The 15,666-nt window shown below is 40.6% G+C and overlaps 1 protein-coding gene across 3 annotated transcripts in view; it reads left to right on the forward strand.

The window, feature by feature from the left end:
* The window catches only part of LOC122556766 (pantothenate kinase 3), a 121,560-nt gene that overhangs the window by 64,767 nt on the left and 41,127 nt on the right, over positions 1–15,666 (forward strand). For all 3 annotated transcript variants that reach the window (XR_015759817.1, XM_043703895.2, XM_043703896.2), the window contains exons 3-6: positions 2,088–2,341; positions 3,188–3,364; positions 7,106–7,229; positions 15,377–15,502. Coding sequence is in view for 2 of the 3 variants with exons in the window: in XM_043703895.2 (XP_043559830.1) it covers positions 2,088–2,341; positions 3,188–3,364; positions 7,106–7,229; positions 15,377–15,502 (681 nt within the window). In the remaining variant the exon portion in view is untranslated. The remainder of the gene's footprint in view (positions 1–2,087; positions 2,342–3,187; positions 3,365–7,105; positions 7,230–15,376; positions 15,503–15,666) is intronic.

The raw sequence follows: 15,666 nt of genomic DNA on the forward strand, positions 1-15,666 counted from the left end.
CCCCCTCACTATTTGGGAAACTGTAAATCAAATCCCTCAGCAGGTATTTCAGGTAATAAAAGGTCTTAGTAATGGTGACCGTGAAAATGAGATTTTTGTTTTTCGGGGCAAAAATGTCTGCCACTTCTGTTGTACCTTGCCTGAATGTGACCGCAGACAATTTGACTTCCTCCGATATGGCTATGAAAACTTCTAATAAGAAAATTTGACCACATTTGCTGGATGCAATTACGGCCTAATCTATCTAGCTGACCCTTTTAGAGTCTTCTACAATAACTTTTGGGGACTTGTATCAAAATTGGGAGAACTGCCCTACAGACTAGCCAAAAAACGGCTGACATGGTCGTGGCTTTCAGATTCCTATCTTTGAGACAATGTTGCAAATCTATCATCACTGATCTGTCCTGGCAGAACAGATCCACCTGTGCTGTATAGTTAACTGGATGCATTGCTGAACTTTCTCAAAATTGTCCTTCATCCTATAAGGTCTTGGATTATCAAGTTACAAATAGGCAAGGGAACATCCTACTGATGACCATTTGTTGCCCTTCCTCAACTGGTGAATCACTAATACATCATTGAACACAACATGGAAGTAGGATTTGATGGCAAAGGCACTGAATCGACTCTGGATAGGAGATTGCACCAGTCATTTTGAATCATTTGTTGTCTGTTCGGTCAGCAGTATTGCTAGACCTTGCCATATAGGTCTGCAACAAGTGGTGAGGGAAAATCTTGCTGTATTTTCTCAAATCTATGCATCTGTATGTGGTAATAGGACTGACTGCCACACAGTGTTTAAGGAAACCATCTACCATCTTCAGATTCCGACTACTGTCTATGATTTTGTATTGTGTAACAACTATGCTAAATGTGAGAGATTCAAAGTATATCTGTCGAGCACTCAATAAGATTCTGTGGTCATCAGCAGAGGCATGTCCCTCACTGTCCCATTAATTAATTTAAATGCCTTCTGGGCAGTTATGGATGGGTCGTAAATGCTGGCGTAGCTAGCACCGCCCACCTCCCATGAATGAATAACAGAATCATGAATGACTAAACAAATTGGACCAGCCATTTAAATGCTCTGGCTACATGAGAAGGCTGGAGACTTACAAGTCTGCACCTCTTAAAACATTGGTCTGTCTACATGTGGTCAGATCGAATACTCCATTTGCCTTGGTGAGTACAGCAGTAATAACACCCAAAGCTGAATGCTATACAGGACAAAGCAGTCTATTTGATTGGTACCTGAACCAGCAGCAGCATGCTATTGTGTACCATCTACAAGGTGCACTGCAGCAACTTGGCTGACATCTTCAGTAGCACCTCCCACATCCCCAACTTCCACCACGTAAAAGACTAAAGGCAGCAGATGTATGGAAATACCACCTCCTGCAAGTTTTTCTTCTTGCCACACTCCACTATGTCTTGGAACTATATTGCTGTTCCTTCAGTGACACTGTCAAAATCCTAGCACCGACTTCCTAATGGGCATTCCTAATGGACATCTATACCACTGGACTGTTGCAGTTCAAGAAGGCATCTCAACATTATCTCAATCTATCAAGTGGGGATGGACAATAAATGCTGACCTATCTAGCCACATTCCACAAAAGAAAAAATAAACTGGGCAAAAAGACTTTTTACGACGTTAGTCATCTTCCCTGTTTTTAAATGTCTTCCATGTTTTAAATATTTCTGGCAAATGTTTTAAATATTTCTGGCAAAATCTTTATCATTGGTGCTGAGGTGTGTAGTGGCTGGTTGCATTTGATAAGGGACCAGATGTCGCTAGTACCTTTCCTTAATCATGCGCATCAACATTTAGTTTATTAGAACGAATATTGTGCTTTACTGTTTCCCTAACAATATTTTATATTGTACTTAAGATTTGCCAGAATTAAACAGGAGTAATGTACTGTATTCTACCGCATCATGCAGAAAATCTTATAGAATTGAAAAGCCATGAACAATTTCCTAATCTGGAAGTAATATTGAAAACTAATATAGTTTTTCTTCAATTGTATCATGCACAAATAGTATACTAACTTTCCAGTTACACTAATAGACTTTGTTTATTTCAGATTGGTAATCTGCAGTTACATAAACTGGATGAACTGGACTGTCTGGTCAATGGCCTCTTGCACATTGATTCTCTCAGTTTTAATGGCCAGGCAGAATGTTATTACTTTGAAAATGCCTCAGACCCTGAGAAATGCCAGAAGATGCCTTTCAACCTTGATGACCCCTACCCTTTGCTTGTGGTGAACATTGGGTCAGGAGTTAGCATATTAGCTGTATATTCAAAGGACCAGTATAAGAGAGTAACTGGAACCAGGTAAAATGTTTAAGAATTGCACGAACTGATTATTTCATTTCTACAATTTACTATATGAAATAATAGGTAATGTTTGTAGTCATAAATCGCTGGAAATCTTCAGAGTAATAGTTTACTCTAGCCATGAGCCCTCTGTGAAGCAAATTCAGAGTTTATGTATAAATTACATTTTTCACAAGTGTCTGTAAGTAATCATCATTGCAATGCCTATGACATTGCTGATAGCAATTCCACAGTGTTACTGTCAGTTCTGCCATCGCCTGTCTTGTTTCAATCCCCTATCTATTCTATCAGTCCACATCTTTCTGATTATAAATGAGAAAAATGCTTCTAACTCCTCTTTTCAGCTTTTGTCTGATACCATTATTACCAACTTAAAGAGGAAGTTTCTTGCTGCTTTAGCATCCCAAAAGTTGCAGTTATGTATTCAGCAATTGCAAAGTCTTGGGTATTCTTTGGTTGCTGAATCATGTTGTATATTTCATTTTAGAGTATAGAAACAATAGTCTTTTGAGTCTTTAATAAAGACAAAAAATATCTGTACTTAAATATCAGTGAAAGGAGCATTTGTTTGCATCAAGTTCAGCTTTGACTTCATAGACAACCATCTAAAACCATCAAAATAATTTAGTCTCTGGATCAGAAGATGATTCTGGTCTCATACCAACACCTGCAGAGTGGTGGCATTGTCACGAAAAGCTCTCATCCATAAGATAGACAAAAGCAAATAGATATAAAAATCAGTGTGATTTGGCAAATGTTGAATCTATATGTAGAATTTTGAAATGTTCCAATTACTAACATAAAATGCCATTATTATCTGACTGTGTTTTTTGTTTCTTTTAGTTTAGGAGGTGGAACCTTCCTGGGCCTCTGTTGTTTACTTACAGGTTGTGAGACTTTTGATGAAGCCCTTGAAATGGCATCTAAGGGTGACAGCACCATGGCTGACAAATTAGTGAGGGACATCTATGGAGGAGACTATGAGCGCTTTGGTTTGCCAGGATGGGCAGTTGCATCCAGGTGGGTACAAGTAATAATTGAACGAAATGATTAATTGTAACAGTCTTCCCTTCAGATTTTTAATCACTCAATCCAATATTTCTAATTATTTACACAAAATTGCAGTACTTCAACAGTAATGTACACTACATTGACTTAGGAGAGGTGAGGCCTGATGACGGGCTTTTGCCCGAAACGTCGATTTTCTTGCTCCTTGGATGCTGCCTGAACTGCTGTGCTTTTCCAGCACCACTCTGGACTCTGGTTTCCAGCATCTGCAGTCATTGTTTTTACCTCAGGAGAGGTGATGGCTTAGTGGTACTATGCAAGACTATTAATCAAGAGACTGTATTAATGTCCTGGAGATCTGGGTTCAAATTATTGATAAATAGGGGAATTGGGAGGAAGTGAGGACTGCAGATGCTGGAGATCAGAGTTGAGAGTGTGGTGCTGAAAAAGCACAGCAGGTCAGGCAGCATCCGAGAAGCATCCAGGATTCCTGGTGAAGGACTTATGCCCAAAACATTAATTCTCCTGCTCCTCTGATCCTGTCTGACCTACTGTGCTTTTTCAGCACCACACTCCCAAAACAGATAGTGAAATTTGAATTCAATAAAAATCTGGAATTATGAGTCTAATAATGACCATGAATCTATTGTTGATTGTTGGGAAAAGCCCAACTGGTTCACTTAATATCCTTTCGGGAAGGAAACTGCCATCCTTACCTGATTTGGACGACTTGTGACCCCAGACCCACAGCCAACGTGTTTGACTCTTAAACTGCCCTCTGGGCAATTAGAAATGTGCAATAAATGCTGATCTGACCAGCAATGCCCTCATCCCATGAATAAATTAAAAATACAGTGGCTTTTTTTGTGCTGGTTATCATTCTGACCTCTTATTTTTTCCAGTAATCATATATTGACATTTTCAGGAACAATTCCTACCTCAAGTGATTTTTATAATATACAAAAGGCTACACTCTAAATGTACGGGAGTTGCATGTTAACTAGGACAGCTGACAAACATCTGACAGTAAATCCCACCTGAAATTCCAAACAGCAAAGACAAAATGACATGTTGATTGACCTGTGTCTAATGTTAGAACCTTTTTTGTGTTTATTTTTATGCATTGCAGCTTTTCTTCAAGGAAAGTTTTCATATCTGATGAAAGCTATTAAAGTTCATGGCCATAACTAAGTACTTGCTTCATTGCCGAGGAGAACACAAGGCCAGTTATGGCAGGTGTAATAAGTCATTTTTTGAAAAATTGGCTTTTAATGAAAATGAAAAACCGAATGATATTTAAACAGTTAACGCTTATCAGATTAAAGAAATTAAAGAATATTGCATCGTTATTTTTGCCGTTAACATTAAGCTAGGAGAAAGTGAGGACTGCAGATGCTGGAGATCACTGTCGAGTGTGAAGAGCAGGAGAATGGACGTTTTGGGCATAAGTCCTTCATCAGGAATGAGGCGTGTGGGCCGGGGGGCTGAGAGTTAAATGAGAGAGGGGTGAGGTTGGGGAGGAAGGGAGCTGAGAAAGCGATAGGTAGATGAAGGCGAGGGAGAAGGTGATAGGACAGGGGCGGTGGTGGAGATGTGGAGCGGGAAAGGTGTGGACAAGTCAGGAGTGCCGAGTTGGAGGCTTGGGACTGGGATAATGTGGGGGAAGGAGTGGAAATGGGGAAACTGTTGAAATCAACATTTGTCCCACATGGTTGCAGGGTCTCAAGGCAGAACATGAGGCATGCTTCCTCCAGGCGTGGGGTGGTAGTGGTTTGGCGGTGGAGGAGGCCCGGGAACTACACGTCCTTGATGGAGTGGCAGGAGGAATTGAAGTGTTCAGCCATGGGGTGGTGGGTTTGGTGGGTGCGGGTGTCCCAGAGATGTTCTCTGAAACGATCTGCAAGAAGGCGTCTTGTCTCTCCGATGTAGAGGAGACCATATCGGGTGCAACGGATACAGTAGATGACATTGATGGAGTTACAGGTAAATTTCTGTTGGATGTGGAAGGATCCTTTGGGGCCTTGGACGAAGTGAGGGGAGTGGTGTGGGTGCAGGTTTTGCACTTCCTGCAGTGACAGGGAAAGGTGCCAGCAGTGGGGTGTGGGCTGGTAGGGCGAGTGGACCTGACGAGGGAGTCACGGAGGGAATAGTCTGTCCAGAACGCTGATAGGGGTTGTGAGGAAAATCTATCTCTGGTGTTGGGGTTCATTTGTAGGTGGCTAACGTGGTGGAGGATAATGTGATGTAACAATAAGCTGCAGATTTACAAGATCCAGGGTGGACCTAATAGCAGATTATGCTTAAGTGTGCCTTTCTAGAATAAGGAAGACCAAATCCTGTTTTTAATTTGTAATAATTGCAGTACATGACTTAACTTGGCCACAACTTCAAATGTTATAAAACCACAAAAGGTTTCCCTGATACCTCATCAAGTTTACCCACTGTATAGCTCAGATGTGCGGAGCAGGAAAATTGTTAACTGCAATAAACTGCAGTAAATGTGAAGGTCCAATGGTTAGTTTGCTCAGCTCTACATCATTTCAATGTTTATGCCAACGTCATGGCTGTGTAGCAATCTGCCAAGTGCAACAAATTGACTGAACAGAAAAGAAAAGGAGTGGGAAGTATTGGCTATTATTTCCAGCAATCTCAGACTGTCCATGGCAATTGGGTAAGGACAGAATTGAGCTAATTTAGCCTGCCTGGCCATCTCAGTAGGATATAGATACCCTTATTTTTGTTTTGTTTTTTATGATGCTTCCATATGTAATAATGGTTACTTGGGTAATGATACTGTAATTCAATCACTCATCTGAGGTTGCTCTTTTTGTCTTTCTTTTGTTTCAACATACATCCACTCAAAGCAGTGAAATAGCTCCAGAAAGTAAGTGATCTGAGATTTGAGCTGCTAAACTTTAACTTGTCTTGAAAACAGTAGTTTTTAACAAAATTCAAAAACTCAACAAGCGCAGTACTCTCCAAGCTAGAATCTCAAACCACCTCCCAAATTGAATTTCAGTGGTTTAGTCTGTTCTCTGAAATAAGCAAATGTGACCTGCCACAAGTGCTGTGACTTGACTATCTAACCTGGACTTAGAATTGAAAGGTGCTCATCATACAGTGCTCATCATACTCTACAGTGTGGAAACAGGCCCTTTAACCCAACAAGTCCAACCCTCTGAAGAGTATCCCACCCAGACCCATTCCCCTACCTGACTACACTACATTTACCCTGACTAATGCACCTAACCTACACATCCCTGAACACTATGGGCAATTTAGCAAGGCCAGTACATCTTTGGACAGTGGGAGGAAACCACGCAGATACTGAGAGAATGTGCAAACTCCACACAAACAGTTGCCCGAGGATGGAATCGAACCTGGGTCCCTGGTGCTGTGAGGCAGCAATGCTAAACACTGAGCCACTGTGCTGTCCCGTGCTTATGTTGTTCATAAGCAAAGTTGCAATAGTGTGTCCAAAGCTTTGAGAAATGTGCCACACCAAGAAACCTAATTTTAGTCACAGGAGACACTGAAATAAAATGGCTGGTTTTCTTTAGTTGTATGGGATTAATTTAATTTTTATAAACATTCCATGTGTCTGAATATTCCGGTGGCTTTACAGTTCACACAGAGAATAGGGAAAGTGGTCAAAGTCTTGTCGTCTTGTCTAATATAAATCTGATAATGTGCTCTTAGATTAAAAATAAGTGGTATTTCACGAGCTAATTTTTCATTCTGTTTTCCTTGTAGCTTTGGCAATATGATTTGCAGGGAGAAGCGAGATTCAGTCAGCAAAGAAGACCTAGCAAGGGCTACATTGGTCACCATTACAAACAACATAGGATCCATTGCCCGTATGTGTGCACTGAATGAGGTATAGCAGTTCAGACCATAGTTCATTATTTTTCAGATGATGGTTGGCTTTACTGGACTGTGTATACTGTGGAACACCTGTGTAGCCAGCGTTCAAGACAATTCACAACTTCTCAGCTATTGAAGCAATCCATGCAGAAAGACCTAGGTAAAGTTCAGGTTTGGGCAGACAAATGGTAGGAGACAGTTGTGCCACACAAGTGCCAGGTAATGATTGTCTCAACAAGGAAACATCTAGTCATCTATTCTTGATGTGCCATTGCTGAATTATTCCCACCTCCATTGGTGTTCTCAGGGTTACTCTTGACCAGAAACTTAACTGGAACTGTCCATTTAAATCCTGTGGCTACAACAACAGATTAAAGGCTACAAACTGTGTGGTAAGGAATTCACCTCCTAACTTGCTCAACTCTATCCACCATCTAAAAAGTCCAAAGGAATTACTTTGCAGTTGCCAAGGTGATTGCAATTCTAACTATATTAAGGAAGTTCAAAACCATACAAGGTAAAAAGAGCCCACAGATTTGCATCTCATCCGACTTTAACATTTGCTCCTCCACAGAACAGCTGTGTGCACCATTTACAAGATGCACTGCAGCAACTCATCAAGGCTCCTTCAGCATCTTCTAAACTGTGACCTCCAACTAGCTGGAATGGCAAAGGCAACCAATGTATGGGAACACAACTACCTACGAGCCTGCCAAACTGCACGCTCTCCTGACTTAGATTTCACATTTACTAGATCAAAAACATGGAACTCTCTCCTAATGGCACTGAGAATGTCCCCAAATCCCAAGAATAACAGTGGTTCAAAAAGGCAGTTCACCACCATCACCCCCAAGAAAATTAGGAGTGGTAGTAAATGATCAGTGATCCTGCTAAGAGCGCACACAGAAAGAAAATCAAAGCTCAGCAGATGTTAACTACATGTTGAATAATTCCTCCTTCTAGAAGGGTGAAAGCATGCAGGGGCTGCATGAGTTGAATTGCTTTTCTGTTGTATCAATGGATTATGCTAATTGATGTGGAAATCCATATTTTATTGTGGCACTATGAAACTGAAGAATTTCTTTAATTGGTGCTTAAAGTTAAAATATATTTTAATATTGAGGTGCATGTGAATTATATTTCCATTGTATCATTGAAACCAAATTAAAAAGAGGTAAATGTTGAATAGGTACAGTTTTTATGACACAAAAATCTCATCTTCTGAATGCAAGTTGTGTAACATTGGGAGAAAATGCATGTGAGCAAAAAAAAACACTGTTTGAATATCTACTGCATTATTGGTGTTGTTTCTGTAGCTGCTCATTACAGCTGTCAAGGTATTTGTCAATGTGATACTTTGAAAATTAATTCACCGTTATTGTGTAGATGAATACAACAAACAACTTTATGCATTTGTGAGTCCAATGAGCTCCAGGGATGAATGACCTGTCAATCTACTTTTTTTTTGAGGGTTGGTGGATTTCATCAGTATTTCATTTGTTAGTTAATTAGAAAAAGATCCTGCTCTGTTGATAGCACTGTTGCCTCAGAACGAGTGTTTATAATTTGAAGCTCCACTTTAGGGTTTGAATATAAAAAAGTAGCTGACTCCAGTGCAGTACTGTGGGAATTTTGTGTTGTTGGTGGTGCTGCCAGATAAGACATTATGGCCTTATGATGATGTAAAAAAAAATCCAAAGACACAAGTTTAACACAACAATCTATTTGTTATCTTGGATGTCTTGACTAATATATGTTCACCAATTAATATCACAAAAGCAGATTATCTAGTCATTTTCATATTGCTGCGTTTAGAACTTGATATATGTAAAATTGTCCGCTTTTTTTCTACTTTAAAGGAGTGACTACCTCCCAATATTTCATTGCTGGCAAAAGACTTCGAAATATGTTGAAGCTAGCACGGAAACAGACTCTTCGGTCCAACTCGTCCATGCTGACCAGATGTCCCAATACAATCTAGTCCTACCTGCCAGCACCTGGTCCGTAGCCCTCCAAACCCTTCCTATTCATATACCCATCCTGATGTCTTTTAAATGTTGTAATTGTACTAGCCTCCAGCACTTCCTCTGGCAACCCATTTCATACACGAACTACCCTCTGTGTGAAGAGGTTGCCCCTTAGGTCTCTTTCATATCTTTACCCTCTCACCCTAAACGTATGCCCTCTCGTTCTGGACTCCCCCCACCCCAGGGAATAGGCCTTGTCTGTTTACCCTATCAGTTCCCCTCATGATTTTGTAAACCTCTATAAATTCACCTCTCAGTCTCCAACTCTCTGGATAAAACAGCCCTAGCCTATTCAACCTCTCCCTATAGCTCAAAACCTCCAACCCTGGCAACATCTTTGTAAATCTTTTCTGAACCCTGTCATGTTTCACAGCATCCTTCCGATAGGAAGGAGACCAGAATTGCATGAAATATTCCAACAATGGCCTAACCAATGACCTGTGCAGCTGCAACATGACCTCCCAACTCCTGTACTCAGTACTCTGATCAGAAAAAGAAAGTATACCAAATGCCTTCTTCACTAATCTGTCTACCCGTGATTACTTTCAAGGAGCTATGAAACTATACTCCAAGGTCTCTTTGTTCATCAACACCCATGGACCTTACCTTAAGTGTGTAAGTCCTGCTAAGATTTACTTTACCAAAATGCAGTATCTCTCATTTATCTAAATTAAACTCCATCTGCCTCTCCTCCATCCATTGGCCCATCTAATCAAGATCCCGCTGTAATCCGAGGTAACCTTCTTCGCTGTCCACTACACCTCCAACTTTGGTGTCACCTGCAAACTTACGAACTATACCTGTTATGCTCACATCCAAATCATTTATATAATTGACAAAAAGTAGTGAAGCAAGCACCGAGCCTTGTGGCACTCCACTGGTCACAGGCCTCTAATCTGAAAAGCAACCCTCCACCACCATCCTCTGTCTTCCACCTTTGAGCTAGTTCTGTGTCCAAATGGCTAGTTCTCCCTGTATTCCATGAGATATAACCTTGCTAATCAGTCTCCCATGTGGAACCTTGTCGAACGCCTTACTGAAGTTCATATAGATCACGTTTACCATTCTGCCCTCCACAATCGTCTTTGTTACTTCTTCAAAAAACTCAAATCAAGTTTGAGAGACATGATTTTCCACACGCAAAGCCATGTTGACTGCCCCTAATCAGTCCTTGCATTTCCAAATACATCTACATCCTGTCCCATCCCTTGCCCACCACCAGTGTCAAGCCCACTGGTGTATCGTACCCTGGCTTGTTCTTACCACCTTTCTTAAATAGTGGCACCACGTTAGCCAACCTCCAGTCTTTGAGCATACCACCTGTGACTATCGATGTTAGAAACATCTCAGCAAGAGGCCCAGCAATCACTTCCCTAGCTTCTCAGAGTTCCAGGGTACACCTGATCAGGTCCTGGGGATTTATCCACTTTAAGTGTAACTTTCAAGACATCCTGCACTTCCTCCTCTGTAATATGGATATTTTTCAAGATGTCGTCACTTATTTTCTGACATTCTATATCTTCCACGCCCTTTTCCACAGTAAACACTGATCCAAAATACTTGTTTAATATCTCCCCCATCTCCTGTGGCTCCAGTTATCTTACAGAGCTGAGAAATAAGAAAAGGATGATCACCTTAATGGGATTGTATTATAGACCCCCTAATAGTCAAAGGGAAATTGAGAAACAGATTTGTAAAGAACAAATTTGTTCCTCAATTTCCCTTTGACTATTAGGGGGTCTATAATACAATCCCATTAAGCTAATCATCCTTTTCTTATTTCTCTGCTCCACACATAGGCCACCTTACTGATCTTTGAGGGACCCTATTCTCTTCCGAGTTACCCTTTTGTCCTTAATGTATCTGTAAAAACCCTTTGGATTTTCCTTAACTCTGTTTGCCAAAGCTATCTCAAAGCCCTCCTAATTTTCCTGTAATGTATATTCCTACTACCTTTATACTCTTCTGAGGAGTCACTCAATCTATCCTGTGTATACCTGACATAAAGTTCCTTCTTTTTCTTAACCAAACCCTCAATTTTTTTTTAGTTATCCAGCATTTTGTATATCTACCAGCCTTTCCTTTCACGCTAACAGGAATATACTGCACTCTCGTTATGTCATTTCTTAAGGCTTCCCATTTTCTAGCCGTCCCTTTACCAGCGAACATCTGCCCCCGTTCAGCTTTTGAAAGGTCTTGCCTAATATCGTCAAAATTGGCCTTTCTCCAATTTAGAACTTCAACTTTTAGATCTGGTCTACCCTTTTCCATCACTATCACACAACTAATAGAATTGTGGTCGCTGGCCCCAAAGTGCTCCCCCATTGACACCTCAGTCACCTGTCCTGCCGTATTTCCCAAGAGTAGGTCAGGTTTTGCATCTTGTCTACTAGGTGCATCCATGTACTGAATCAGAAAATTTTCTTGTACATCTTAACAAATTCCTTGATATTTAAATCCTTAACACTATGGTAGTCCCAGTCTATGGAAAGTTAAAATCCCCTACCATAACCACCCTATTATTCTTACAGATAACTGAGATCTCCTGACAAATTTGTTTCTCAACTTCCCTTTGACTATTAGGGGGTCTGTAATACAATCCCATTAAGGTGATAATCCCTTTCTTATTTCTCACTTCCACCCGAATAATTTCCCTGAATGTATTTCCGGGAGTATCCTCCCTCAGTCCAGCTGTAATTCTATCCTTTATCAAAAAAGCACTCCCCCTTCTCTCTTGCCTCCTTTTCTGTCCTTCCTGTAGCATTTGTATCCTGGAACATGAAACTGCCAATCATGTCCATCCCTGAGCCATGTTTCTGTAATTGCTATGATATCCCAGTCCCATGCTCCTAACCATGCTCCGAGTTCATCTGCCTTCCCTGTTAGACCTCTTGCATTGAAATAAATGCAGTTTAATTGTTCTCCGCTTGTTCTCCGCTTTGTCTTTGCCTGCCCTGACTGTTTGACTTGCTTCTTTTCTCAGCAGTACCAGTCTCCGATTGATCTCTTTCCTCACTATCTCCCTGGGTCCCCACCTTACTAGTTTAAATCCTCCCGAGTAGCTCGAGCAAATCTCCCTGCCAGTGTATTAGTCCCCTTCCAATTCTGGTGCAATCTGTCCTTCTTGTACAGGTCACTTCTACCTGAGAAGACATTCCAATGAATCAAAAAATGTGAATCCTTCTCCCATACACCAGCTCCTCAGCCATGGATTAATCTGCTCTATCCTCCTATTCCTACCCTCACTAGCTCAAAGCAGCAGGAGTAATCCACATATTACTACTCTCGAGAACCTTCTTTTTAAATTCCTGCCGAACTTTTTATATTTTCCCTTCAGAATCTTAACCTTTTCCCTTCCTGTGTCATTGGTTCCAATGTGTACAATGAACTCCCCTGTTGGGCCCTCTTTCCCCCTTGAGAACATTCTGCTCTCTGAGACGTCCTTGATCCTGGCATCAGCGAGGCAACACACCATTCTGACTTTTCCCTGCTAGCCTAAGAAACGTCTGTATTTGCCTCAGTCTAGAGAGTCCCCTAACACAATCGATTTCTTGGAACCCGACATACATTACATTGCATTACAGCCAGTCTCAATACCAGAAATTTTGGTTGTTCGTGCTATATTCCCCTGAGAGTCCATCATTTAGGGCAGCACGGTGGCACAGTGGTTAGCACTGCTGTCTCACAGTGCCAGAGAACCTGGTTCAATTCCTGCCTCAGGCAACAAACTGTGTGGAGTTTGCACATTCTCCCTGTGTCTGCATGGGTTTCCTCCAGATGCTCCGGTTTCCTCCCACAGTCCAAAAATGTGCAGGTTAGGTAAATTGGCCATGCTAAATTGCCTCTAGTGTTAGGTGAAGGGGTTAATGTAGGGGAATGGGTCTGGGTGTGTTGCTCTTTGAAGGGTCGGTGTGGACTTGTTGGGCTGAAGGGCCTATTTCCACACTGTAAGTAATCTAATCTAATCCCTTACATTTTCCAAAACAGCATACTTGTTTGAAATGCACTACCAACCTACCTCTCTTACCTTTCCTGGAGTTAACCCTTCCATGTAACTGTATCTGTGACTTTTCTCCCTTCTTATAACTGCCATATCATAAAGGTTGCCTCATAAAGTCTATTTTTCATTTGTTGTACTGGGATGTCAGACTAGACTAAATGTTCAAAACCTAAAATGAGGCTCAAGTACAAAACCATGGGTAAGAATGCTAAGGTGGTAATTTTCTGATGGGAAAGAAAAACTCATATCTGGAGCAATAACAGTGTTACTAAAAATGTTTTTTTTAACTCTAATCTCCAATAAGAAGATCTTGATCCTCTGTACTTTCGGCTTCTTTACAGTGCTGCCTTGTGACATGAAGATCAAGCAGCATTGTACAGGGCTATGAAAACTCAGAGACTTTGCAGCATTCAGAAATTTTCAATATTCTGTTCCTTGTCCTTTTACTGTCTTTGTTTTCTCTTCAACCAAATTACCCAAGTCTTCACTTTAAAGTAAAATAATTAAAATATATATCAGAAATATATAAGTTCTACGTACAGGATATATTTAAAAGAAATGTTTGCTGCTTCAGTACATTTGTGTTTTAAATTGTGCTGTACTTCCTGAAGTTATGTTTGATTAAGTTGAGCATAGTGAAGATGGTGACTTATTCTATTGCCAAATTATCAGGCAAATTAACTTTGAGTTAGTTGTGAAACTGTTGCTTATGTTATGCAACCCTTAATCTTCACCTGGGAAATGTGGCCATGTGAACATCACCCAAAGATTATTGCAGAAAATAAAAGCTTTCCTTTCTGAGCATAAAATATAATTGTCTGACTGGCAAAAAACACAGTATCCATAAATGGATCTTTGTGTCTTTGGAAGGAAGTGATGAGTGGAGCACTGCAAGAATCTATGCTAGGCTGCAATTTGAAGAAAACTATTAACTAAATGATAGGAGCACAGGCTTCATGAGCTAAATTCGTAGATGAACCAAGATGGCTGGGAAAGTACGTTGTAAGGAAGACCTATGGAAGTTGAAGACAAATGTAGATAAGTTGAGTGAGTGGGCAGAAATGTAATAGTGTACATGTAAAGTATGTAATCAAGAAAGCTAATGGGATGTTATCTGTTACGAAAGCAATTGAACATTACAGTGGGGATGTTTAGATCATAGAACAATACAGTGGAGAACAGGCCCTTCGGCCCTCCATGGTGCGCCGACCTGTGAACTATTCTCAGCTCATCTCCCTACACTATCCCAAAATCATCCATGTAAGGATTGTTTAAATATCCCTAATGTGGCTGAGTTGACTCCCTTACCACTCTTGATTGAGCTCGAGCTACCAATACTTTATTGGTACCTGAAATAAGTCTTATGAAAATAGGTTGGACAGACTAGTTTGTTTCCACTAGTTTTGGGGTGACTTGATTGCTGTTTTGGAGGGAGTTCAGTCAATGTGGGCCTACCTACAGCCGAGGTTCAAGAAAGCAGCTCACCACCACCTTCTCGGAGAAACCGGGAATGGGCAATAAATGCTGGCCGGCCAGTCAGCCAGCAATGCCTATATCCCTTATAGACCTTTTAAAAAATATATGTAAGATCCTGACTAGTCTTGATGAGGTAAAAGTAGAAAAAAATATTACTCTTGTTAGTCAGTCCAAGGAAGAGGTTTAAAATTTGGGGTTGGCCTTTCAGGGCAAAGGTGACAATTATTTTTCTGAAGGTCGTGAGATTCTGAAACTGAATCAGAGGCAGCTAAGGTGAGGTTGTCAAATATTCTTGAGACAGAAATAAATAGATTTGTTTTCAGCAGGTGATTCAAGGGTTGTCAGGGGTAGCTGGAAATGTATAATTCAAAATGAACAGATTAATCATGATAAGATGGTAGAGGAGTCTTGAGGGTATGCACCTATTTCATATGTTCATATGGGAGAAACCAAAATACAGAAAATGTTAATAGAGTGAGATGGTAAAGATCTACCCTGCAAAACACGACCATTTTGGTTCCTTCAACAACTTTTCTTGGTTTCCTGAGACTATCTGCCACAGAAGTCTGCAGCATAGAAACTAGTGGTTTCCAATCATCTTTATTTTCTAATAAACCAAACCATTGTTTCACTATTCCATATTTTTATTGTTTACAGAAGATAAATAGAGTTGTTTTTGTTGGCAACTTCCTGCGAGTCAATACACTGTCAATGAAACTGTTGGCCTATGCACTGGATTATTGGTCAGGAGGTCAGCTAAAGGCATTGTTCCTGGAACATGAGGTATGTTCTTTACTAGTTCATTTGTATATCTTGTAAGGAATGAGTCCTTTTAATTTGTATTTTTTAAAATTGGTGGTGGAAATGAGGAAAAAAAATTAATCTGTTCTTTGAAAGTATAGCTGTAAGTAACCAGACATTTGTGGCAAGCATTGTATTTTAACAAG

The sequence above is a fragment of the Chiloscyllium plagiosum genome, unplaced genomic scaffold (genome assembly GCF_037043375.1).
Source record: "Chiloscyllium plagiosum isolate Xiang-an unplaced genomic scaffold, Cpla_swu_hap1 HiC_scaffold_16, whole genome shotgun sequence".
NCBI classification, from domain to species: domain Eukaryota; kingdom Metazoa; phylum Chordata; class Chondrichthyes; order Orectolobiformes; family Hemiscylliidae; genus Chiloscyllium; species Chiloscyllium plagiosum.